Below are 24,836 nucleotides of genomic sequence, written 5' to 3'. Positions count from 1 at the left end.
ATTTTAGATTGAGCTATAAGTTGTATCAGATTTATTTATAAATTAAATATTGGCTTTAGGTAGAAGAATACTGGTTCTTCTTCATCTGACCATTTCATAAAAGGACTCTAAAGTAGACCTGGCAATCAGGTTGGGTGGGGTGGGTTCGTGTTGGATTGAATTTAGGTTGGGTTATCAAATGCTAGACCCTAACCCTAAATGTTTGGTTTAGGGTTGACCCATGGGTCAATTTGGGTCATCCCAAAAAGTAACTGAAATTTAAAAAAATAAAAAAATAAAAACTACATGAAAAATGTGAAAAGTAAAGGGATTAACCTTAAAGTATGAGACCTTAACCCTATTTTTTCCGAGTTGGGTCGGGTCGAGTCATTCTCACATTCAGGTAGCTAAATATGACACCTTAACCCTGTTTTTTCAGGTTGGGTTGGGTCGGGTTTGCAAGTTGGATCAAATTTTTGCCAGGTCTACTCTAAAGACTCCCTTTGGGTCTGATGTTTCCATATTGTTTTTTTTTATGCTGTTTCATAATACTTTGCTAGGTATTTTGTAGAGATATTTCATTTTCAGATTTTACAATTTAGCAATCAATTACATTAATTGCTTACGAAGAACCATTTAGATATTAGCGACTAAATCAAGAGTTGAAAATGAACAGAATATGATACCGAAAAGCATGGTACTGGAAGAGTTTTTACCAATCAAAGCACTCTTTAAACTTTGGTGAATACCACTTCATTCACCGATGTCTATTATGATATCGTTTAATTGGATGTAAGTTTTTCTAGTACGATGTCTTTCTGGTATCATAGTTGAATTTGAAAGAAAAGGAAAAATCAATGATACCTGAAATATGTACCTAAAAATGAATGAAACATAGGAGGGATAAAAAATGATAATTGAAAAATAAAATATAAAATAAATTATAAATTTTCAATACAAACAAGCTTTTAAAAGATTTGGAAAAACACAACAGAAAGATGGAATCAATTAGCCTGTCTTCCAAACCGATAGCCCCCTCCCCCTGCCCAACTGGTTGGCACTTTGCAACATGAAATCAATTTTTGGTCTTTTTTTTTTTTTATTAATTCTTATCTCTCAAGAAGAATCTTATTTTAAGAGCTAAATAAGTATTCATTTTTTATCTTTTAAAGAGAAATCTTACAATTTATTAGTAGTAAATTTTATTTTATTTTCAAATAATACCCCCAAAACAAAACACAAAACATTTCCTTAAATCTTCAAGCAAAAAAGGGTTATAATAAGCAGATCTGATCAGGGGGTGATCCAAATTCGACTAAATAAGTAGATCCGACCAGGGGGTGATCCAAATTCGACCAAATAGGACTGAATCTCGAATCTAATAGGATGTGATCCGTTCCATTTGCGTCCCTACTCATTTTTGTATACTTCTTATATACTTTCTTACTTTTTAATTTAATTTACTTTACCAATTCAAAAAAAAAGAAATTTTATTTTATTTTATTGAGGTGGCTGCCGATATAATTTTTTATTGAGGTTAGTTCTTTCAAATATATATATGTAGTTGGTAAGACTTCGTATCAAGAGGTGGTTGCTGATATAATTTTTTCTTGAGGTTAGTTCTTGGAAATATATATTTGTAAATAATAGTAAGGTGTTGACATTACTGGCCTGTGGTTCTGAATTTCTCATTCATTTTTCTTCCGCCACCTTTTTAATATGAATACAACGTATATAATTAAATATGGCATACAAACTTTTGCACTATGGAGTTTTGACCAATCAAAATCCACTCCTGATTATTTTCCCCTTATCATATCTTTTTGATATCATAGTCCCACCCGTGAACTCTGGAATTGGCGTGCATTGCCATTACAATAAAACATTGGGTATGGGTTGATTATCTAATATATAAAGAAAACAGTTAGGAAAAATTTATGTCGCCCGAAAGACTTGGACAAATCAAAATCCCCCCTTGAATATTCGATGAAAATCCACCTTATTAGTTCTATCACTTTTACGAGGCCGGGTGATTTGTTCTATATTTTTCTGGTATCATGTTGTTCTGGCATCATAAATTGAATCCACAGTAGGGAAAATCTATGAATCTTTTACATTTGTGACATAGAAATAGGAAATTCTAACAAGGGAGATATTCCAAATTAATGAATGGGTGGGTATGAATGTGGGGACGATCTAGACTCATATTTTTACCCCTAATTCCAAATGCATGGCTATGAATTTTTGGACTTCTCACGACATAATTGGGAGAAGAGAAATGAACACAAATGTTATAATTTTTCAAACGCGGGTTGCAAAGAACCACGCAGCAACTAGCAAGACAAAGATTCCGGGCAAGTGGATGACGGGCGGGTCAACAATCGATATTCAAATGACACTTCGTGTCCAACACGCTCAAAGATATGAATACATATGACAATTGTGTGATTCGCATGGGTAGAAACTCACAAAACCAAAGCTTTGATTTTCTCGCTCGTTTACCAAATATTTGCCTTGCCTCGAGTCTATAAATGGTTGAAAACCAAACTGAGAGGCTCCAGTAACAATTAATTAATGGCTGCTTTCGTGGTGCTGGTCCTGGTCCTGCTATGGCTTCAGCTCCTTTTGTGGTGGCCACCGTCGACGACGGCCGTATCATCAACCGTGTCAACAGCAAAAACCGGTTGTCAAGAAAATTGTGGGAGTGTCACAGTTCCCTACCCGTTCGGCTTGGACGACAACCCAAGCTGTTTCAGAGAAGGGTTCGACCTGCACTGCAACAGAAGTTCCAACCCTCCCCAGTTGCTTTATAGTAACGTCGAAGTAATAGAAATATCATTAGAAGGCCAACTGCACATCCTGAACTATATAGGCTATGACTGCTACAATACTTCGGGGAATTTTTGGTCCTTTCCCTGGCTCAATCTGAGTGCTAGACCATATACTTTCTCCGAGACCCACAATAGATTCACAGTCATTGGTTGCGACTCTGATGCTCGTATAACTGGCTACAACGGCCGCAACTTTACAAGTGGATGTTCCATGATTTGCGACGACCAACAAAGCCCTATCAACAACTCTTGTTCAGGCATCGGCTGCTGCCAGACTTCCATTCCAAAGGGTTTCAAAAGCTTTGAGTTGTATCTCAACAGCTTCAATAACCACACCAACGTCTTGGATTTCAACCCATGCGCCTATGCTTTCCTGGTTAACTATGAGTGGTACAACTTCTCAGTTTCTGATCTAGGGGGTTATATGGATTTCTATAATCGAAACAGAGAAAACGTTCCGTTGGTTCTTGACTGGGCAATAGAGGAGTATTCGTGTGAAAATGTTTCAAGAAGCGACCCCTCTTATGCTTGCCGGAATAACAGCGAGTGCTTCAACTCCCCCAACGGTCTTGGATATCTCTGCAAATGTTCTCCTGGTTATCAAGGCAATCCTTACCTCGATGACGGATGCCAAGGTATATGTATATACAATCCTTTTCTGAATCTCATCCTAAGTATATGTATGTAGATATCTCATCTTCATCGTATGATCTAAATTGCATATCATATGGGTTATTGCAGATGTAAATGAATGCGCTGATCCAGCTACAAATGACTGCGATGCTCCTTCAGCTATTTGCACTAATACGCCTGGCAATTACACCTGCTCCTGCCCACCTGGTATGGAGGGAGACGGAAGAAAAACTGCAACTGGTTGTACCGCTCTTCAAAAGAAGAAATTCCCGGTGATGCAAGTCGCCTTAGGTATTCATCATGAACTCCACACTCAAATTAATATTGCATTAATGAGATCGGTTCCTCTCTAACATTAACCAGATGTAACTTTCTCAACTTACAATTAATTAGGATTTTAGCTCTGTGTTATAAATATTCCAAGATCTAACTAGTTAAAGACCACACCTACCCGTGAACAGTTTGAATCCTGGTGGGGTCGCTTCTGCTCACACACTAGTCCTTGTAAAAGAGGTGGAAAACAAGGCTTTGGCTGTGCTAGAATCATATACGTTCTAAGAGTCCGTTTGGTTCTCAGCCCGAATCAGAGTCAGAATCATAATGATCTATTTTCACAATTTGTTTGGTTCAGACAGGAATGAGAATGGGATTTCATTCCCAAGGGAGGGCAAGGTATGAATCGTATGATCATTCCCTCAAATGGGAATGGGAATTCAGATTCCAGACTCCTATTCCCGCCAATCAAACAGTGCTTAAAATTTTATCAAGAGAAAAATGGTGTCCTATAGTCCAACCGTATTCCCTAAACACTCATTCTTATCACCAGAAAAAAATTACTACAGTGAATTACGGTACTGCCACCCTGAACTTTGCAGGTGGTGTTGCTTAGCTCTTACTTAGCTCTCCGAGCAACTTTCATTTGTAACCATGGTTTTTAAAAACGAAACTGGGCAACGAACTGGTTAGGGTCCGGTTCCCGGGTCAAACAGTCTGACCGTTTAAACCGAATAGATTGTCCATTCTGATAAAAAAATAAAAACCAGCCAAACCGTTGAACAGTTTGACCACCTGGTTCAGTGGTTTATTGACCAGATCAACGGTTTTTGAGAAAATAACGATTCTAAGGTAAAACCGAATCAGTCACCTCACCTGATCGGTTCACAGTTTTTCTGGTCCAACCATCAGGTCTGGTCTAGTTTTGAAGACCATGTTTGTAACAAATATCCACCGAAAGGCTGTATTTGGCTTGGAGGAACAGGTAGAGAAGCCTATACAAATTTTATACATATTTCCTTTCGTTTTCCTACCTTCTCTTTAAAACCAAACACAACCTAAATAATCAGATTCCAGCATTTTGTCTCCACCCTGTTAATGGGATTCTCAGTAAAAAAAAGAAAAATACGATAATACCCATTCAACGCTTCTTTTTCTTTGTTCGCAATTGTCTTTAATTTTTGTATCTAAATCTATGCTGGCAGAGAGACAACATTTGTTTCATTTTCCTCATGTACAAATATAAATATGTACAGCATAAATATATACAAAATAATATAAATTGGAAGGTTTTGTATTCTAAAATTTGTATTTCTAGTCCTTACAAACTTAGTCTATATTTGGTGAGATCGGTTTCCCTCAGGGCAAACCCATGTCGAGACTGTTCCAAGTGCCATTTACAACCTTGCATTTGGAGATATTCTCAATACATGGCTGTAAAAGTTGCTCTAATGGGCTTTGCCCTGACGGAAGCTGAACTTATATTAGATTGTCCATAAGTCTAGGTGTCTTTGTCATGAATAAAAGTTTGGAAGTTAAGTGTAATTACTCGGAAAATACATGGTGGCAATCCAAATCTAGTCTATAATTTTGAACCAGAAAGTCATGTAGGATACCGGTTGGTTCACTGGTTTAACGACCCAAATCAAGGTTGACAACATTGGTCCTGGTCGACGGCACACAGGCTTCTTCTAAGAGCTTGTTTGGGTAAGTTTTTATTGAGCTATGTGGACTGAACCAAATTGAAGAAGTTACTAAAACTAGCTTTACCAGAAATTGATTGATTTCTTAGCTCAAGAAATCGTATTTCTGGGCTTTTCACCAAACATTGATTTCTATGTGGGGCCCACTTTTCAATGCCAGAATCCAGAAACCGCTGTATGAATGCCTCCCAAATGGGTCCAAAATCCTAATAGGCAATGTGGGTAATCATATTTTCCAGGTACGTCCCAAGGTACAGCTTGGGTAGGCTGGGCTTGGTTTGAGGGATTATCCAAACCCAACCCAAGACTTAGGCCTAGGCCCAACCCATACTAAGGTTCACGTTAATCCCAATTCTGCCCAACCAAGGCCCGACCTAAACTGAAAATTGACATATTCGGATTGGACTCAGGTCTGGGCTGGTCTCATATTGGTCAGTTGGGTTAAGGAATCTGTTCTTACTAGTCTCAATGCTTTAAGAAAAATCGCCATGACTTTCTGGGGCCAGCTTGAAGCCCAATAAGGCCGAGCTCAACTGAAGCAGTGCCCAACCATGTCGAACACCTTGAGGATTAATGAGATGTTATGCCGTAATTAATGGCATGTGCCCCTTTCTAGGACAAATTATTTGAAAACAGAAAACATGAAGACCAGAGAAGTGCTACATTCCCTCTTGATCATATTCTCTTTTCTCTTTCATCCATCCATCTTCCCCTAGTAATTGCCTAACCGGTCCAATTTGTTTATTAAAAAAATACTAAATATGACATTCGTTTCTTAAGTTTTCATATATTCTATGAGGTGATCTACAACATGACATTTTTTTTTTATTTATTCTTAAAATCACCACATCAATGGGAAAAACACGATCTTTTAAAAAACCAAGAACAAATTCTCCATGTTTTTGTTTCAAAAAGAACCAATCTGATTTCAAACCAACTGATTTTGTTCTGTTTTCGGGACTGAGAACAAAGAAAAGTAAAGGAAACTGTCCAACTGAAGTTCTTTCTTTGGCAATAATAATAATAATTTCTCAAATATATGTAGGTATTAGCTTGGGCATCTTATTTCTACTTTTTGGTGCCTCTTGGATATATTGGGGATTCCAAAAAAGACGGCTTTATAAACTTCGAGAAAAATTTTTTCGACAGAATGGAGGTCTTTTATTAAAGCAACAACTCTCTTCATGTGATGCTTCTATGGAATCTACTAAAATCTTTACTGCAGAGGAGCTTGAAAAGGCAACTGATAACTATGATGTGAGCCGTGTTCTTGGTCGTGGAGGATATGGTACAGTATATAAAGGAATTCTACCAGATAATAGATCAGTTGCCATTAAGAAGTCCAAAATTGTTGATGAAAGTCAAATTGAGCAGTTTGTTAATGAGGTGATTATTCTCTCCCAAATTAACCATAGAAATGTGGTTAAGCTCTTGGGTTGCTGCTTGGAGACTGAAGTTCCATTGTTAGTGTATGAGTTTGTTACAAATGGAACTTTGTTTCATCACATCCATGATGAGGAGAATAAATCATCACTTCCATGGGAAAACCGTTTAAGTGTAGCTGCACAAGTTGCATCAGCACTTGCCTACTTGCACTCTGCTGCCTCTCCACCAATTATTCATAGAGATATTAAGTCTACTAATATACTCTTGGATGATAATTACATGGCAAAAGTTTCAGATTTTGGGGCTTCAAGGTTAGTTCCTTTGGACCAAACTCAATTTACAACATTAGTACAAGGGACTATGGGCTATTTAGACCCAGAATACTTACATACAAGCCAATTGACAGAGAAGAGCGATATTTATAGCTTTGGTGTTGTTCTTGTTGAGCTATTGACGGGAAGGCAAGTACTATCCTTCGACAGACCTGAACAAGAGAGAAATTTGGCTATGCATTTTGTTACTCTAATGAAAGAGGACAAAGTTGATGAGATTTTGGAGGATAGAGTGATGAGTGAATGCGATAGAGATCAACTTAAGGAAGTAACCATACTTGCCAAAAGATGTTTAAAGCTGAATGGGGAAGAAAGACCTTCAATGATGGAGGTAGCGATGGAGTTAGAGGGTTTGAGGAAGATTGATAAACATCCATGGGTGGGACAAAATTCTGAAGAGGTAGAGCATTTGCTTGGTGAGACTTCAGATTTTCATAGCCGTAACACCAATGGGTTTGATAGTTTAAGGGATCATCATGTGGTAAAACCACTGGATACTGGACGATGATTGTTTGATATTTGGACTTCAAGCCCCATCTTCCTTTCTTTAATTTCTGTAAAGAATTCATTCTCTCGATTATGTGTAATTTCTATGTAGTAAAGGTATGCTTCTTACTTCCAATAAATTTAAAGTTGTTTGTCAAATGTAATATTTTTAACTGTAATAAGAGGAACCATGCACAATAATAGTTTCAGATTGATGGCTTATTCGGTTGGAATACAACACACTTCATATTCTATCATGTAGAAAATATTTATTTAGTAATATAAATTTTCTGTAAATATAGGGTGCAGGGTGATTAGGGCATATTCCTAGTGAATAGGCTTCTTCGAAAAGACAAAACCTCCTAATTTATAACAAAAAAAAAAAAAATTAAAAGGAGTTGATTTAGTCTTTTCACAAGGGATATATGCTCCAATCACCTTTTCTTTAATATATCATTTTCGTAAGTATTTAAATAGTAAGATTGACAAGAAATCCTTGGTTATCTTCTACTTTGCACCTCAAACCGAAGAGCAAATGAATCTAAAGGTATCCAATTTAATCGACTTTAAACAAGCTGTGCTTGAAATACAGATATTGTTAGAAATCTTTTCAACCACTCTAGGACCAACCAAATTCACCAAATTGAACTCCCATCCAGCCCTTATATGGAGAGAAATTGACTAGTTTGTTCACTCGCTCCTCATGGCCGATTTACTTGCAGCATTGTTTTCAAACTCCTCCAATTTGAAATAGCAGGCCAATTGGTTTCCTCTGGATTCTCTTGGAAGAATTTCTAGAGGGGATTAAGGATATCCCCCCAGAATCTACAATTTTGTTTGTCAAGGGAAACTAGAGAAAATATCATGAAAGTTGACTGCACTAGCCCGCTTTGCCTGGAATTTGAAGAAACCATTGATCATTTCTTCACTGCTTGCCAATGAAAGCAGTTTCTATTTGCCTCTTATCTCTCATTAAGAATGAAGGACAACCCGTCCTGGTCTCTTATGCAGTTGAGCTTTTAATTGCTTTCAAAAAAAATCAACCCCTAAAAGTAGGGGTGCAAGTCGGGCGGGTTGGGTTGGGTTTATGGTAAACCCAGGCCGTTCCCTAAAATTTTGGCTTAAGGCCCAAGCCCAGTTTGAGCCCAAGGTCAAGCTCAACCGACCTTGTAATTTGATGAATTCGGGTTGGGCTTGGGCCCGGATTGGGTCCGGATTGGGTTCGGGTTGATCAATGAATCCACTCTAAAATTATACATATATAAATATATTTATGCAAATATACATACATATATATGTATGTAAATATGTATGTAAAATATCTATACAAATATTATACATAAAAATATGTATATATATATATATATATATATATATATATGTAATTGCAACATTTACATATATACACATATATGTGAAATGTATATAATTGAATCGGATTTGAACTACCTAAGAGCTAGGCTCGAACCTGGCTCAAAAAATAAAAAACCCAAACCCATCCCAATAACTCTAAGCCCAACCCATGTGAAATTCTGAATTTGACTAGTTCAGGCTCGGGCTGGGTCCGCCCAAATTGCACCCCCACCTAAAAGTACAGGTGCGAGAGTCATTATTAAAACTCAAAAATTCTCATTATCTAGTATTTTTTATTTCCATCGCTATCTGTAACGAGGGATTGAGGGATTGGAATATGAGATTGATAGCGAATATTTCTTGCATTTGCCAAAGCCCATTAGATTGGACCTTTTGATGGTTACCAGATATAGATCAAAGAAGGTTTATTGATGTTTTAGAAACCTTTTACCCTTAAAAGAAATGTTCTAAAAAGCCAACCATCCAAATAAAATAAGGTGTGCTATTTTCTTGTTCGTAAAAACAAAGTTTTTTACTATTAAAAGGGAAAGGAAAATTACAAACATACGGTATGAGAAAAATAAGGCCCACCTAGAAATGTCAGAGCTATATACAAGATATACAAAATTGCCAAAGCCACCCGAAGCCCAACAAAAAGGAATTCAAGAGCACACCACCCCATAACCCACCAATGATAGACCCCACCGAAAGAAATAAAAGCCACCAAAAAGAGAAACACATAATCCATTGACCGAAAAATCTCGAAGTTTTGAAGCTCTGCACCAACTCAAAACCCAATTTAAGGATCGGTTTGGAAGAAATAAGAGTGTAAAACTTTATATTTTATATTTTTTTTTATGTATTTGCACAGTATATATTTGCTTTCAAAAAAAAAAATCAACCCCTAAAAGTAGGGGAGCAAGTCGGGTGGGTTGGGCCGGGTTTATAGTCAACTCAACCCCATCCTTAAAATTTCGACTTAAGGCCCGAGCCCAGTTTGAGCCCAAGGTCAAGCTCAGCCCACCTTATAATTTGATGTATTCGGGTTGGACTTAGGTCCAAGCTGGGTTTAGATTGATCAATGAACCCATTCTAAAATTATACATATATAAATGTATTTATGCAAATATACATACATATGTATGTAAATATGTATGCAAAATATCTATACAAATGTTATACATAAATATATATATATATATATATATATATATATATATATATATATATATAATTGCAACATTTATATATATACACATATGTGTATAAATATATATAATTGGACCGAGTTTGGACTACCTAAGGGCTAGGCCCGCACCTGGCCCGAAAATTAAAAAAACCCAAACCTTGCACCTTCTTAGTTCTTAACATCATTGAAAGTTGAAAGATCAACTTGCTTTAAAATGGATGGCATAAATTTATTTTAAAACATCAATGACCAATTCTTTTATGACTTTCTTCCCAAATACGTTCTGAAGTAGAATTATTCAAAATCTAGTGGAGAATTCTTTAAACGAAAAGTTGTACTTCATAATTCCGAGCTCAACGCTGTGCATATGCTATTTCTATGCATGATTTGCAGGAAGATTCCAAGTTGCATAAAGTTTTAAAGGTAAAGGTACATATGTCTCATAGGTCAATCAATCGTAGCAATTGACTCAGGCCAACTTGGGAACCCGTCAATGGGGATTCCTTTCAGAATCTGGATCACATGGTGGATAGCTGGGGACCATAATAAGGCCTAGCTATTCACCATATGATCCCATCCAACTATTTTAAAAATCTCTTCTTGCGAGGAGTACAGTTCATATGCACCCTCATTATTATTATTGACTATATTATAAAGCTAAATAGAGCTGACCAAAACCAGTTTAGATGCACAAGATTGGAAAAGCTAACCTTTTAGATTTTCTCTTGAGAAAAAAAAATACAGTTTTTTAAAAAAGAATTATGTAAACCAGTTTTCTCAAAACTAAGAAACTATCCTGCACAAACCACTCCCTCCCCCTTACCAGTTACAGGTAAATTTGAAAGGAAAGGGTGATGCTGCAGGAATGGTCAAGGTCGGAATCAAGAATTAATTACAAATGAAATGTTATTTTCTTTGAAAGAATCAAATGATACAAAAGTCAAGACGAAGAATAAACTAATCATACAGGTCTATCAAGCCTGCTCTATTAATGAGATACCCATATCGACCAGACGTTCTAAGACGCCAAACCAACGCTATCATCACTCATCAGGAACGACGATGGCTTTGGTTATGCTGATGATTCAACTCATTTTGTTGCGGCCAGCGATCGCGTCAGTGGCAAAGCCTGGATGCCAAGAGAAATGCGGAAACATCACCGCTCCCTACCCCTTCGGCTTGGACTACCCAGACTGTTACAGAGAAGGATACGACCTAACCTGCAATCATACTTTCGACCCTCCCAAGCTATTCATATCAACTAGTAAGCTGGAAATTTTAGATATCTCGCCATCACTTACCCAATTGCGAATCTATGGCTCCATGGGAAACAATTGCTACGATCGTTCAGGAAGTGAAACTGAGTCATGGTATTCCTTGGTAGATCTTGATGATTCTCCCTTTACGTTCTCCGACACTCACAATAGATTCACTACAATTGGGTGCGACACTTTGTCCCAAATAATAGGCTCTGAAGGCCGGAATTTCAGGAGCGGGTGTTCCATGGCTTGCAGCGACAAAGAAAGTGTGATCAATGGGTCTTGCACAGGTATCGGTTGTTGTCAGACCTCCATACCAAAGGGGTTCAAGAAATTCAATGTGCATGTTTCGAGCTATGAGAACCACACCCGTGTCTGGAATTTCAATCCCTGCAGCTATGCTTTCTTGGTGGACTATGACTGGTACAGATTCTCAGTAGATGATCTCTCGCATTTCTACGAAAGATATGGACATAATCTCCCACTCGTCCTGGACTGGGCAATAGAGAACGAGACCTGCGAAACTGTTTCAAGGATATACCCTTCTTATGCTTGCGGCAAGAACAGCGATTGCTATAATTCTCCCAACGGTCTCGGATATCTTTGCAACTGCTCTCAAGGTTACCAGGGCAACCCTTATCTCGAGGATGGATGCCAAGGTAATCTACTAGATCTGTCTTCTACGTACATGAATGCTTTACAAAAATTTGATTATATATATATATACTGTGGTCGTCTAATCTAGTGACCGATCGGAGTTGTCATAAATGAATTGTAGACATAAACGAATGCGAAGATGAAAATAAAAATGACTGCCAGAGGATTTGCCATAACACGCCTGGGGGTTACTATTGCTCCTGCCCTCCTGGTACCATAGGCGATGGAACAAAGAACGGATCTCCTTGCATTGCTCCAACAAAATTTCCGGTGATACAAACCACCGTAGGTAACAAGTTCTACGCTAGCTAGCTAAAGTATTCCTTTATATATTACATCCGAATAAAGTGATCTGACTCCAAAATCGCCCAACATAACCTCTGCATGGGCTTGATAGCTGGTGAGATGAAATGGAGTTACCAACATAACCCCAAAAAAGATATAAGTAAATTACACTCTGTTTGGATAAGCTCTTGTTTCTAACTTCGAGCTGTGAAAAAACAAAAGGTTTGGTAATAATTACTTTTCAAAGTCTTATAATTTAAAGCAAAAAAAAACTCTTTTTTTCTCCAAAGCACAAAGCCTAAAACCAGGACTTTGTGCATAAAATACAAATCCCTAAAGCTTATCCAAATGGCGGATCTGGATCTCCTGAAAGCAAAAGCTGTGAGGACATTCTAAGAGAATGGCATCCAGCCGCACGTCTGTTTAATAAATTCATGGGGAGATATTTTGCATGTGTAATTAGATGTCAAGAGTTTTGCACAGTTTTTGCTTTCAGGAGTCCCGTCTCATTTAACTGCAACCTAGATTAATTACATGAACAACGATATGGGGTAACGATCTCTGTTAATTATTCACCGGCACCCATATGACTGTGAGCCAGCGCGTATGCATGGATTTCGCCAAATCCGCAACGGGGTGGGTGGAAGCGAGCCCAAATTTACTACAAACTTCTCCTATCCACTTTCTACCCGCGGTGAATTGAAGCCACATATCTCTTAATTTATAATAGAGTGTGTGGCTCCAATTCAAGGCGGGTAGAGAATAGGTTGAAAAAGTGAGTAGGAAATCCCGAGTGGGTGGGAGCATCCAAATAATTATATGACTGATAATTTAAATAGGGATAGTAAAATTACGTAGGATTAGGCATAAGTTTGAGTTTTGACCTTAGAAGACCTGATACTCAAATCTGACGTATATCTATTATGTGGACGATTAGAGTTTAATAAGGGTTATTGTAATGATAATTGTCTTATGTCACTCAAAATTAATTTTATTTATTTTTCAACGTTTTATTTTGTACACTGGATGTTGAACAATGGTTTCTTTTTTCTTTTTAATTTTTAATATATGGTACTGCCCCAACTTGATTCATTAATTTAAACCCACCTGAGCAATTTTTTTTTTGGTAAAGACCTGAGCAAATGATAATCAGATGAAATGGATCATGATGGATTTAATAGGTTTGAGACGGGATGAATTTGGGAAATTGAAATGAAAGTTAAACCAATTTGGGATGGTTTGAGATTAAGAATGCTTAATCAGGTTTAACGTTTAAGAATGAAAAGGGCAGTTTTCATGGATATCCTGTGTTGCCATCTCTAGATTTAAACCGGAAAAATAATCTGAAGGGTTATCCTATACGATCTGTGCCTCTGTGGTATATGTTTCTACATTCTGTCTTTTTTGATTTAGAGAGGTGATCGATATGCTCAATCTGTATATCAAACAAGGGGACTCAGACAGGCCATGTGTTAACTTCCCAGGATAGATTGGATTTTTGCTAGCTTGATCATGTCTACGACCTATAATTTCTTCTCGATTCATTGATGCTGGCTAATAAAAGAACTCTTTTTTATATTAGATTTCTCAGAAAAGTATTTTTCTTAGCTATAAAGCATTTTTCTTTTTCTTCAGAAACTTGATAAGGCACCATGCATGAAGCATGGGTTAATTATTCTAAAAACTTGCTCCATGAATAATAACAAAGAAAGCATGGGAGGAGGAGGTTGTTTCGGCTGGGTTTCACAGAGGTTACAAACGATGTGTTGAGGGGCTTTGTGGTTGTTGATGAGAACTGTCTGAGTTGGAAGAAGTAATTGGGTGCAGTGAGATTGTTAGTCCAAAGTTTAGCAGTAGAAAGAGAAGATAACTCTTTGGGGAGGAGGACTTCAACACGGCAAGGTAGGGCAGCAATGTTGCAGCCTACGCTGATGAAGAGAGCTGATTTTCAAGCAAATGCTAGGGGAAATTAAACTAGGGAAAAAGTTAGCAAGGGAAATTGATGGAGGCACATCCCAAGGCCCATCTCACCCCTAGGGGCGGCAGCTCCTAGGATAAGGTCAAGAGTACAAGATAAGTCAAGAAAGGATAATAGGATAATTCAAGGTCTATTAAGACTCTTCCAAGACTCCAAGACTTATCAAGAATCCAAGATTAGCAAGAATTCAAGACTCCAATCAAGATCCAACAAAGACTCTAAGAAGCATCAAGAAATCCAAGACTTCCAGATTCATGCATAAGGAGAGCCAGGGAGATCAAACGGTGGAAGATCAAGCCCAAGAATTCCAAGAGGGTTCGACCTTATCAAGACAGCCCAAGAGGATCAAGATCAAGATCAAGACTCATGTTCTTTCCTGGTCCTTTTACAATTCCCAAATGTATTATAAATACTGTTATTTCTTCAAGTTCTCTTCTTCCTATTTTCGCCACCTTTTCTCTCTCCTAGAGAAATCGGTGTTATTCGCTAGGTGCTAGCAAACACCCGGTGCTTGCATAGCCAGCTCCGGTTCCCATCGCGTCCACGCTGCGTCAGGTGGTATCAGAGTAGGGAATTCGCCCAGTCATGTCCAACCCAGACGATAGCAGTCGCAACCCACCCCGTGACGGAGATCAGGGGTTCCCAGCTGTTTGGAGAGCAATCGAAGAGCAGCGTACAGCCATACATAACATCGAACGGCAGTTGGCAGAGGTGACTGAACAACTGCAAATCTTGTTACGGGAGGTTGTCCCATGAATCCGGGAAAATCCACAGCAGATCGTAGGAGACGACCACGACAGACCACCCGTCGCTACTGCGTCCCGACGTCCAGTTCTTGACGACGACAGTGATGATGATTTCGAATTTGGTGGTGCTCCAGTTCTGCCCAGCAACGACAGAAACGGTAGAAATTGGCACAATCAAGGTAATTTCAACCCCCGTAGGAATAATGATGAATTTAAACTCAAGGTAGATATTCCTACTTTTAGTGGAGATCTTTATATAGAGGGACTTCTGGATTGGATCACAGAAGTTGATAGGTTCTTTGATTACATGAAAATACCAAAGGAACGAAGGGTAAAATTAGTAGCTTTCCGATTAAAGGGAGGCGCATCTGTTTGGTGGGAACGGATGAGAGAGACTCGGATGAGAGAAGGAAGGGGTCCTGTTCGAACCTAGAGGCACATGAAACAATTAATCAGAGGTAGATTTTTACCTCCTGACTATGAACATTATATGTTTGAATCTTATCAAAGGTGTGCGCAGGGTTCTCGTAGTGTTAATGAATATACATCTGAATTTTTGAGATTAGCTGAAAGAAATCAATTATCTGAAAGTGATAACTAGCAGGCGGCCCGTTATCTAAGCGGTTTAAGACCGTCTATCAGAGATAAAATTGGGGTACAGATGGTTCTTAGTGTGCAGGAAGCAAGGAACCTAGCCTTGAAAGCAGAATTAATGTTCCAGGACAAGGCACGCAGTGATAATTATCGCCGGTACAGCGGGAGCGACAACAGACCGGCAACTGTCGACAGGAACAAATCAGTTCCGGCAGTACAACCTTCTCACCCGGCAAGTACAAGTAACGCCGGTAAGGCTACTACAGGAGGACATACCCGAGGTAATCCTTCTAACCCTCCTAAACCCAGTAACCCTTATGCAAGGCCTGCTCCTATTAAATGTTTTAAATGTAATGAGGTTGGACATAGATCCAGTGACTGTCCCAGAAGGAAGGCAGTTAATATGGTAGAAAGGGAGGAGGAAGAAGATATTGAGGAGGAAGTATATTGTGGACCTGATGGGGAGGATGAAGAGGGTCCATATGAACATGAGGAGTATACTTGTGTGGTAAGAAAATTAATATTGTCCCAGAAAAATAAGGATACTTCTCAAAGGCACAGATTATTTCGTACCAAATGTACTGTCAAGGAAAAATTATTTAATTTAATTATTGACAGTGGTAGTCAGGAAAATATTATTTGCAGGGATGTCATCCAACAATTACAGTTGATTCCTGAAAAACATCCCAACCCATACACAATTGGATGGATCAAGGAAGGAGGCGACGTACGAGTGGAAGAACGCTGCAAGGTACCTTTTTCAATTGGTAAGTACCATGATGAAGCATATTGTGATATTGTAGATATGGATGCTTGCCATATTTTGTTAGGGAGGCCTTGGCAATTTGATACAAATGCAAGGCACATGGGTAGGAAGAATACCTACCAACTTGAAAAAGAAGGTACACGTTATACTTTGTTACCCATAGCAGAAAAAAATATTGCAAATACTCCAAAGGCACATGAGAAAAATTTTCTTACCATCACCCATCATCATGCTGAATTTGTTAAAGAATGTAAGGATACTCATGAGATACATTTGTTAGTAGTAAAAGGAGAAGATGTTAATGGAGAAAATACAATTCCAGCTGAAATACAGGGACTACTGGATGAATTTAATGATGTAGTTCCAGAGGAGTTACCAAATGAACTCCCTCCCATGAGAGATATACAGCACTATATTGATTTTGTTCCAAGCGCTAGTCTACCTAACCTCCCACATTACAGGATGAGTCCCAAGGAGAATGAAATTTTACGAGAAAAGGTAGAAGAATTATTGAAAAAGGGACACATTCAAATCAACATGAGTCCTTGTGCAGTACTTGCCTTATTAACACCTAAGAAGGATGGCAGTTGGAGAATGTGTGTCGACAGCAGGGCCATTAACAAGATCACCATTGGGTATAATTTTCCCATTCCTAGGCTGGACGACATGCTGGATCAACTAATCGGAGTTGTAGTTTTCTCAAAAATAAATCTCAGGAGTGGATATCATCAAATCAGAATCCGTCCCGGAGATGAATGGAAGACAGCCTTCAAGACTAGAGATGGCTTGTTCGAGTGGTTGGTCATGCCCTTTGGACTAACCAACGCACCCAGCACTTTCATGAGGCTGATGAACCAGGTATTGCGTCCCTTCATTGGTAAATTTGTGGTAGTCTATTTTGATGATATTTTGATATGCAGCAAGTCTATCACTGAGCATGTGGGACATATTAGGGAGGTCCTGAAAACATTGAGGGAAAATAAATTATATGCTAATTTGAAGAAATGCATCTTTATGAATGATAATTTATTATTCCTGAGATTTATTATAAGCAAGGATGGTGTGAAAGTAGATGAGGAAAAGGTGAAAGCCATTAGGGAGTGGCCGACCCCATCCACTGTCACAGATGTCAGGCGATTTCATGGGTTGGCAACCTTCTATAGGCGTTTTATTAAGAATTTTAGTAGTATCATGGCTCCCATTACTGAATGCTTGAAAAATGGGAAATTTCAATGGGGGGAAGAACAAGAGCAAAGTTTTGCTCTCATAAAAGAAAAGTTATGTACTGCTCCTGTTCTTGCCTTACCAGATTTCAATAAATTATTTGAAGTTGAATGTGACGCCAGTGGAGTTGGCATAGGGGCTGTATTGTCCCAAGAGAAAAGACCCATTGCTTTCTTTAGTGAAAAATTATGTGAAGCCAGGAGAAAGTGGTATACCTATGACAAGGAATTTTATGCTGTGATAAGAGCCTTGAAAACATGGGAACACTATTTAATTGCAAAAGAATTTGTTCTCTTTACTGACCACCAGGCCCTAAAATATCTTAGTGGCAAAGGTAATTAAGGAGTGATTTACATGCCAGATGGTCTGCTTTCCTAGACAAGTTCCCATATAAAATTGTGTATAAGACAGGACAGCAAAATAAAGTGGCTGATGCACTTAGTAGGCGTGTAGCTCTCATCAAGACCCTCAACGTTGAGATTGTGGGTTTTGAGTGCAAAAAAGACTTATATGCCCAAGATGAAGACTTCCAACAGGTATGGGAGAAATGTGTGAATAAGCAGTCAGCAAAAGACTTCTTTATTTATGACGGGTTCCTTATGAAAGGGAAACAACTGTGTATCCCTTGCACCTCCCTCCGCGAAAAGATCATCAGGGATTTGCATGGGGGTGGACTAACAGGACACTTGGGAAGGGACAAAACAATAGAAGCTGTTAAGGGGCGATATTACTGGCCGAAATTGAGAAGGGACGTGTCTACCATCGTAAGAAGGTGCTATGTTTGTCAGACAACTAAGGGACAAACCCAGAACACAGGTCTTTACATGCCCCTACCCGTTCCTACTGCCATATGAGAAGACTTGTCCATGGATTTTGTGCTAGGCTTGCCAAAGACCCAGAGGAACATGGATTCCGTCTTCGTGGTGGTTGATAGGTTCTCAAAAATGGCTCACTTCCTCCCATGCAAGAAAACAGCAAATGCATCCGCAACAGCCAAATTATTTTTCAGGGAGATTGTTTGCTTACATGGGGTACCCAAGACCATCACTTCAGATCGTGACACATGGTTCCTCAGTCACTTTTGGATGACCCTGTGGAGGATGTTTGATTCATCACTTAATTTCAGCAGTACAGCCCATCCGTAGACAAATGGACAAACAGAAGTGGTAAATCGAACCTTAGGGAATTTAATTCGCAGCATATGCCGGGAACGGCCGAAACAGTGGGACTTCGCCATAGCCCAGGCTGAGTTCGCCTATAACAATGCAGTGCATAGTTCTACAGGCAGATCCCCATTCTCCATCGTGTACATGAAGGTCCCTAACCATGCACTGGATTTAGTAAAACTACCCAAGGTACCCAGCGCCAGTATCTCAGCAGAACAGATGGCAAAACAAATCCGGTCCGTCCAAGACGCCGTGAAGCAGAAACTAGAGCAATCCAACGCCAAGTACAAGATGGCCGCAGACAAACACCGCCGACCTCAAGTGTTTGATATAGGTGATGAGGTTATGGTCTTCTTAAGGAAGGAAAGAATTCCCGTAGGTACCTACAACAAGTTGAAGCCTCGGAAGTATGGTCCATACAAGATCGTGAAGAAGATTAATGATAATGCCTATATAGTGGACCTACCAGATCATATGGGTATATCCAAGACCTTCAACATTGCTGACCTTCACCGGTACCTGCCAGAGATAACACTTGCCTATCCTCGTCACGACTCGGGGTCAAGTTCTATCCAAGTGGGGGAAAATGATGGAGGCCCATCCCAAGGCCCATTTCACCCCTAGGGGCGGCAGCTCCTAGGATAAGGTCAAGAGTCCAAGATAAGTCAAGAAAGGATAATAGGATAATTCAAGGTCCATTAAGACTCTTCCAAGACTCCAAGACTTATCAAGAATCCAAGATTATCAAAACTCTTCCAAGATTAGCAAGAATTCAAGACTCCAATCAAGATCCAACAAAGACTCCAAGAAGCATCAAGAAATCCAAAACTCCCAGATTCATGCATAAGGAGAGCCAGGGAGATCGGACGGTGGAAGATCAAGCCCAAGAATTCCAAGAGGGTTCGACCTTATCAAGACAGCCCAAGAGAATCAAGATCAAGATCAAGACTCATGTTCTTTCCTGGTCCTTTTACAATTCCCAAATGTATTATAAATACTGCTATTTTCCCAAAGTTATTCATCAATTCATATTTCAGATTTCAGAATTTCTTCAAGTTCTCTTCTTCCTATTTTCGCCACCTTTTCTCTCTCCTAGAGAAATCGGTGTTATTCGCTAGGTACTAGCGAACGCCCGGTACTTACATAGCCAGATCCGGTTCTCATCGCGTCCACGCTGCGTCAGAAATCATTGTGTTTCAGGTTTCCAATGGAGGGGACGTTCTCTGAGGTGGTGTGTTTGACCGACCCTCAGATTCAGATTCTTGCAGTCGCCTCATGATCAACCGTTCTTGTTACAGGTGACAGGTGAGAGTGCTTAATTTATTTGCTCCTTCAAGTTTAATTTCTTTTGGTCTTGGAGAGGGGACTACGGGGAGTTTGGGAGCAGCAGTTAGGAACTTCAGCGGTGGTTCAGCTCCATTGCTCTGCTGGGCCTGGGCCTTTGTCTTGCTCTTCTTTTGTGTTCCAGGAGAAAGGCTGATGGGCCTGCTTCCTAGATACATTCTCCGGTTGCTTCTTAGTTCCTACATGGTCTGGGAAAGATTAGAGGCGATCTAGCCTAGGAGAGTTAGTTCCCAAAGAACTCTCTCTTACAAAATCCTTCGGGAGGGCAAATCGAGTAATGCCTATTAGTACTCTTAACTTTGGACAGAGGGTGGCGGCAGTTGATGTTGAGGTGAGCAAACGGTTGGGGATTTTAGTTTTGGGAGGGAAAGAGGAATCTCTCTGGCTTTCTGAGATGGAAAAGTAGTATCCCATGCCAGGAGCAGCCTTAACACTCTTAATATGGTCTCTTAGTCTGTGTTTGGTTTGAAGGAAAAAGCAGGGAAAGAAAAGAAAAGGTAAGGAAACTTTTACACTCCTTGTATGAGGTTTTTTCCTTTCCTTTACCTACCTTTTCCTTCAAACCAAACACAAAATTAAAGGAAATGAAGAAGGGGCAGAGGAGAGAGCTCTAAATGTACTACTGGTGATACTCTTGTTGTTCTTTCACACTCCTTGTTTGCTTTTTAGTCTGGGCCCTATCTCTTTTTGATGGCTTGTGGCCTTGAGTTGGGGCTCTTTGGTTTGGTTTATAAAGTTTCTGTTGTGGGGTTCTTTGTTTCCGCTCTAATTTTTGTTGTGGACCCTTTTTTTTTTTTTTTAAAGAAAGACTCTTTGCTTAGAGTTTTATATGTAAATATAAATATATATATATATATATATATATATATATATATTAAAAACAAAAAAAAAGGAGTAGAAAAGTTAAAAGAGGGCCGAAGGAGGATGGGACCCAGATCAGGAAAGTCAAAACACGAAGGGTATATATCAGACGTCCAAAAGAGTTCAGATCTGTGCCCTACAACGTCTCATAGCACATTCTCACCATGTTTTAGGAACATTTCCCAATAATGATATCATCATTTTTGATACATCATCCCGAAAATGTTCCTAATACACAGCAGGAATGTGCTGTGGGACATTGTGAGGCGCCCCCTGGTAGGGTGCAGATGTGAAATCCATCCAAAAACCTAAAAAATAATACGCCTCCAAACAAAAGAAAAACAAACCTTGCCAAACACACAATTGCTCTTGGACCCAATATACCGGCTGACTTTTATTTTTTTTGAAGGCAATATATACCAGCTGACTGTCAAAAATCTATTTCAAACCTCAATACATCAGCTCTCTGAAATTTCTTTCCAAACGAGTTCAATTCAAAAAGAACACCACACCTCGGACCTCCATCCAGAAGAGTTAAGCTATACTTCTGCCTCTTCTTCTAACCGCTTTTCCTCTCTTTTAAGTCTGCCTTTACTGAGGTATCCACGTAAAATTAAAGAATAGAGAAACAAAAAAGATATGCACATATCATTACATAATACAAATTCCCAATCTATAAAGTCAACGCCTATTTATCTCTTTAGACACTAGTAATTGGAAAATTTAAAATTAGGGTTGTTGAATTAGAATCTACCTCATACTAAGACTAAGAGTATGTGGAACAATGTTTTAAAAATTGATCTAGAATTGGAACAGCTTTTTCCAGTGGTTTGTAGGTCAAATCGTCAGGTCCAAATGGATAACCAGATGCAATTTAAAGTAATAAAAAAATAATTAAAGTATAAATGGACAAAAACCATTGCCCAAGTAATAAATGGATTATCCGAATTAATGGATTTTGGCAAAGGAATGGTTTAGGGGTAAAATGGAACCAGTTGCCTGGATGGTTTCTAGACCTAATGGTTTGAGTTGTTCAACCATCCAGGTCAATGACAGTTAAAAAATGGATTTTGGCAAAGGAGTGGTTTAGGGGTAAAATGGAACCAGTTGCCTGGATGGTTTCTAGACCTAATGGTTTGAGTTGTTCAACCATCCAGGTCAATGACAGTTAAAAAACTAGGATGTTGATAACTTAGGGACTGGTCTATTAAGCTTCCTTGAGGACAATCTTGTGTAACTTAGCTTTCTTTTCTAGGCAATATGGTAAATTATGCTGTCCAAATATATGTTTTGGTGATGGAAAATCTTTCAAATTCATGAGATATAAGTTTGTCATATTAACCACTGTCAAATTTTCAGTAATTCTTGACTCCTTAATTTTAATGTTTTATGTAGGTGTGGGTTTGGGTATAGTAATGCTCCTTGCTATTTACTGGTTATATGGTGTTTTGAAGAAAAGGCATGTGAGAAGACGCAAAGAAATTTTCTTCCAAAGAAATGGTGGTTTATTATTACAAGAGAAAATCTTGTCAAATGAAACCAGTTTTGAGAAATTAAAAGTTTTTACAGCAAAGGAGCTAGAGAATGCAACTGACTACTACAATGAGGATCGAATTCTTGGTAGGGGAGGCCAAGGTACAGTATACAAAGGCATGTTAGCAGATGGAAGAATTGTGGCCGTCAAGAAGGTAAAAATAGTGGATGAAAACCGGCTCAAGCAGTTCATTAATGAAATTGTCATACTTTCACAGATCAATCATAGGAATGTGGTTAAACTGTTTGGTTGTTGCTTAGATGCAGAATTTCCTCTACTAATTTATGAGTTCATCTCTGGTGGAAACCTTGCTGAAAGGATCCATGAGAAAAACAAAGACTTGCTCTTTTCATGGAACATTCGTTTAAAAATCGCCACAGAAATTGCAAGTGCAGTTGCCTACTTACATTCAGCAGCCTCCATACCAATTTACCATAGGGACATAAAATCTTCAAACATACTCTTGGATGAAAAATATACAGCTAAGGTTTCAGACTTCGGGATTTCAAGATTGGTTGAAAATGATAAAACTCACTTAACTACATCGGTACAAGGGACCTTTGGATACTTTGACCCAGAGTACTTTCAGTCATACCAATTTAGTGAGAAGAGTGATGTCTTCAGTTTTGGGGTAGTTCTTCTAGAGCTCTTAACAGGAGAAAAACCAATTTCTTCCAGTAGATCATCAGAAGATAGATGTTTAGTCACATATTTTGCTTCGTCAGTGAGGGAAGACCGCTTCTTTGAGATTCTTGATCCCCAAATTAAGCAGGAGGGTAAAACAGAGGAGCTCCGGGCAGTTGCTAACCTTGCAATGAGATGCTTGAATACGAGGGGAAGGGAAAGGCCAACAATGATGGAAGTTGCATCAGAACTCGGAAGATTAAGAAGGTTGGATGAGCCTTCGGTAGTCCCCGATAATGGCCAAGAGGTGGAGATCTTCATCAATGAAACTTGGGGCTTATGGCCCACAAGTTCAACTACTTCAACTTCAACCAGCAAGTTTACAAATTTGGAGAATAGCATCATTTCGCAACAACAGGAACATCCACTAATGTTACCATCTCACACATTTTAACAAAGATGAATGTATTGCAGAGTGGTGTCTTCTTAATAGTAAAATAATGTTATCTGTACACAAGACGAGTAATTTTTCCACAAAATAAATTATTAAATTTATGGATCTCTCACGCGGCATGGAGTGAAGTTCAAGACTCTAATTAATACCGGTGTTTAATATATATATATATATATATATATATATATATATAATTTTAAAAAATATGAATGGCCTCAATAATATTTCTAAAATTTTTTGAGGACAAAATTTATCTCTCTATATTTAAATTTATTGATAGAAAATAAGGGCAAACATGGTAATCAGTTATTGATATTAAATGAGTTAAAAAGTGGTAATTTTAAGATATTAAAGCATTCAATTCCCTCTCATTAAATCCAACACTTAAGTTATTTACTTGCATTCATGTTCATTGAATTATATATTTAAGTCATTTTTGTTTCTTCTCATCATTAAGTTCAATTAATTAAATCCATAGTTAATAAATTAATAATTTCAATAACATAAAAGCTTATATTTTTAAAATCTACCTAAAAAAATAGTGTTTTCATTTAGGTGCTGGTAAGAAATTAAACCATTTTGGGTCAAATGGATCAATCCATGTTTAAAACCAATTAGAAATGTTTAACATACATATTAAACATTTTGTGTCAAATGGGCCAATCCATGTTTAAACAATAATAAGTATGATAAATAAGAAATGTTTTTATTAATGATGGAAATGGAATGTAAAATTTAAAACCAATTAGAAATAAAAATATTTTCCTATTCTCTCTCATTAAATCCTATATTTAAGATATATTTTTCTCATCATTAAATTCTTGTAATTAAATCCACAATATTAATTTTAATAGTATAAAAAATATTTTGAAAAGTAATTTGAAAACAAAACATTTTCTTCCCTTCTGGTAATGGGCAAGCAATTTTATAATAAATAAGTATGAGATGTAAGAAGTATTTTTATTAATGATGAAAATGGAATGCCAAATTTAAAATCTACCTAGAAATGAAATAATGTCATAGTCAAATAATAAAATTTTTAAAAATAGAAAATGCAAAGATCCACAAAAATAAAAAAAAGCAAGGAAAAATCCAGGTGCATATCTAATGTTATATACTTTTAAAAAATTAAATGTTAGGTACATCTCTAATATTATGCATTCATTATATTGAACAAAA

At 38.1% G+C, this 24,836-nt stretch overlaps 1 protein-coding gene and 1 pseudogene across 2 annotated transcripts; both read left to right on the top strand.

Annotated features, from left to right (window-relative positions):
- The first annotated feature begins 1,185 nt into the window (after nucleotides 1-1,185).
- On the top strand, nucleotides 1,186-7,855 carry LOC148845096 (wall-associated receptor kinase 2-like). The gene is made up of 3 exons (XM_088955311.1): nucleotides 1,186-3,445; nucleotides 3,552-3,734; nucleotides 6,465-7,855. The coding sequence occupies exons 1-3, from the start codon at nucleotides 2,554-2,556 to the stop codon at nucleotides 7,643-7,645; spliced, it is 2,256 nt and encodes a 751-aa protein (XP_088811437.1). The 5' UTR covers nucleotides 1,186-2,553; the 3' UTR covers nucleotides 7,646-7,855.
- A 3,021-nt stretch (nucleotides 7,856-10,876) lies between these two features.
- On the top strand, nucleotides 10,877-23,657 carry LOC148845095 (wall-associated receptor kinase 2 pseudogene; annotated as a pseudogene). The gene is made up of 3 exons (XR_016102516.1): nucleotides 10,877-12,083; nucleotides 12,203-12,370; nucleotides 22,441-23,657. The product of XR_016102516.1 is annotated as a wall-associated receptor kinase 2 pseudogene (transcript).
- Nucleotides 23,658-24,836: the final 1,179 nt, after the last annotated feature.

The sequence above is a fragment of the Nelumbo lutea genome, chromosome 7 (genome assembly GCF_056320005.1).
Source record: "Nelumbo lutea isolate HS-2025 chromosome 7, American lotus-T2T, whole genome shotgun sequence".
NCBI lineage: Eukaryota > Viridiplantae > Streptophyta > Magnoliopsida > Proteales > Nelumbonaceae > Nelumbo > Nelumbo lutea.
This window is presented reverse-complemented; position numbering and strand designations above follow the sequence as displayed.

Excerpts from the sequence above, each read along its gene's own strand:
- LOC148845096 (XM_088955311.1), top strand. The coding sequence starts at position 2,554 with ATGGCTGCTTTCGTGGTGCTGGTCCTGGTCCTGCTATGGCTTCAGCTC. Across the intron at positions 3,446-3,551 it reads CCTCGATGACGGATGCCAAG|ATGTAAATGAATGCGCTGAT; the intron begins GTATATGTATAT and ends GGGTTATTGCAG. Across the intron at positions 3,735-6,464 it reads GGTGATGCAAGTCGCCTTAG|GTATTAGCTTGGGCATCTTA; the intron begins GTATTCATCATG and ends AAATATATGTAG.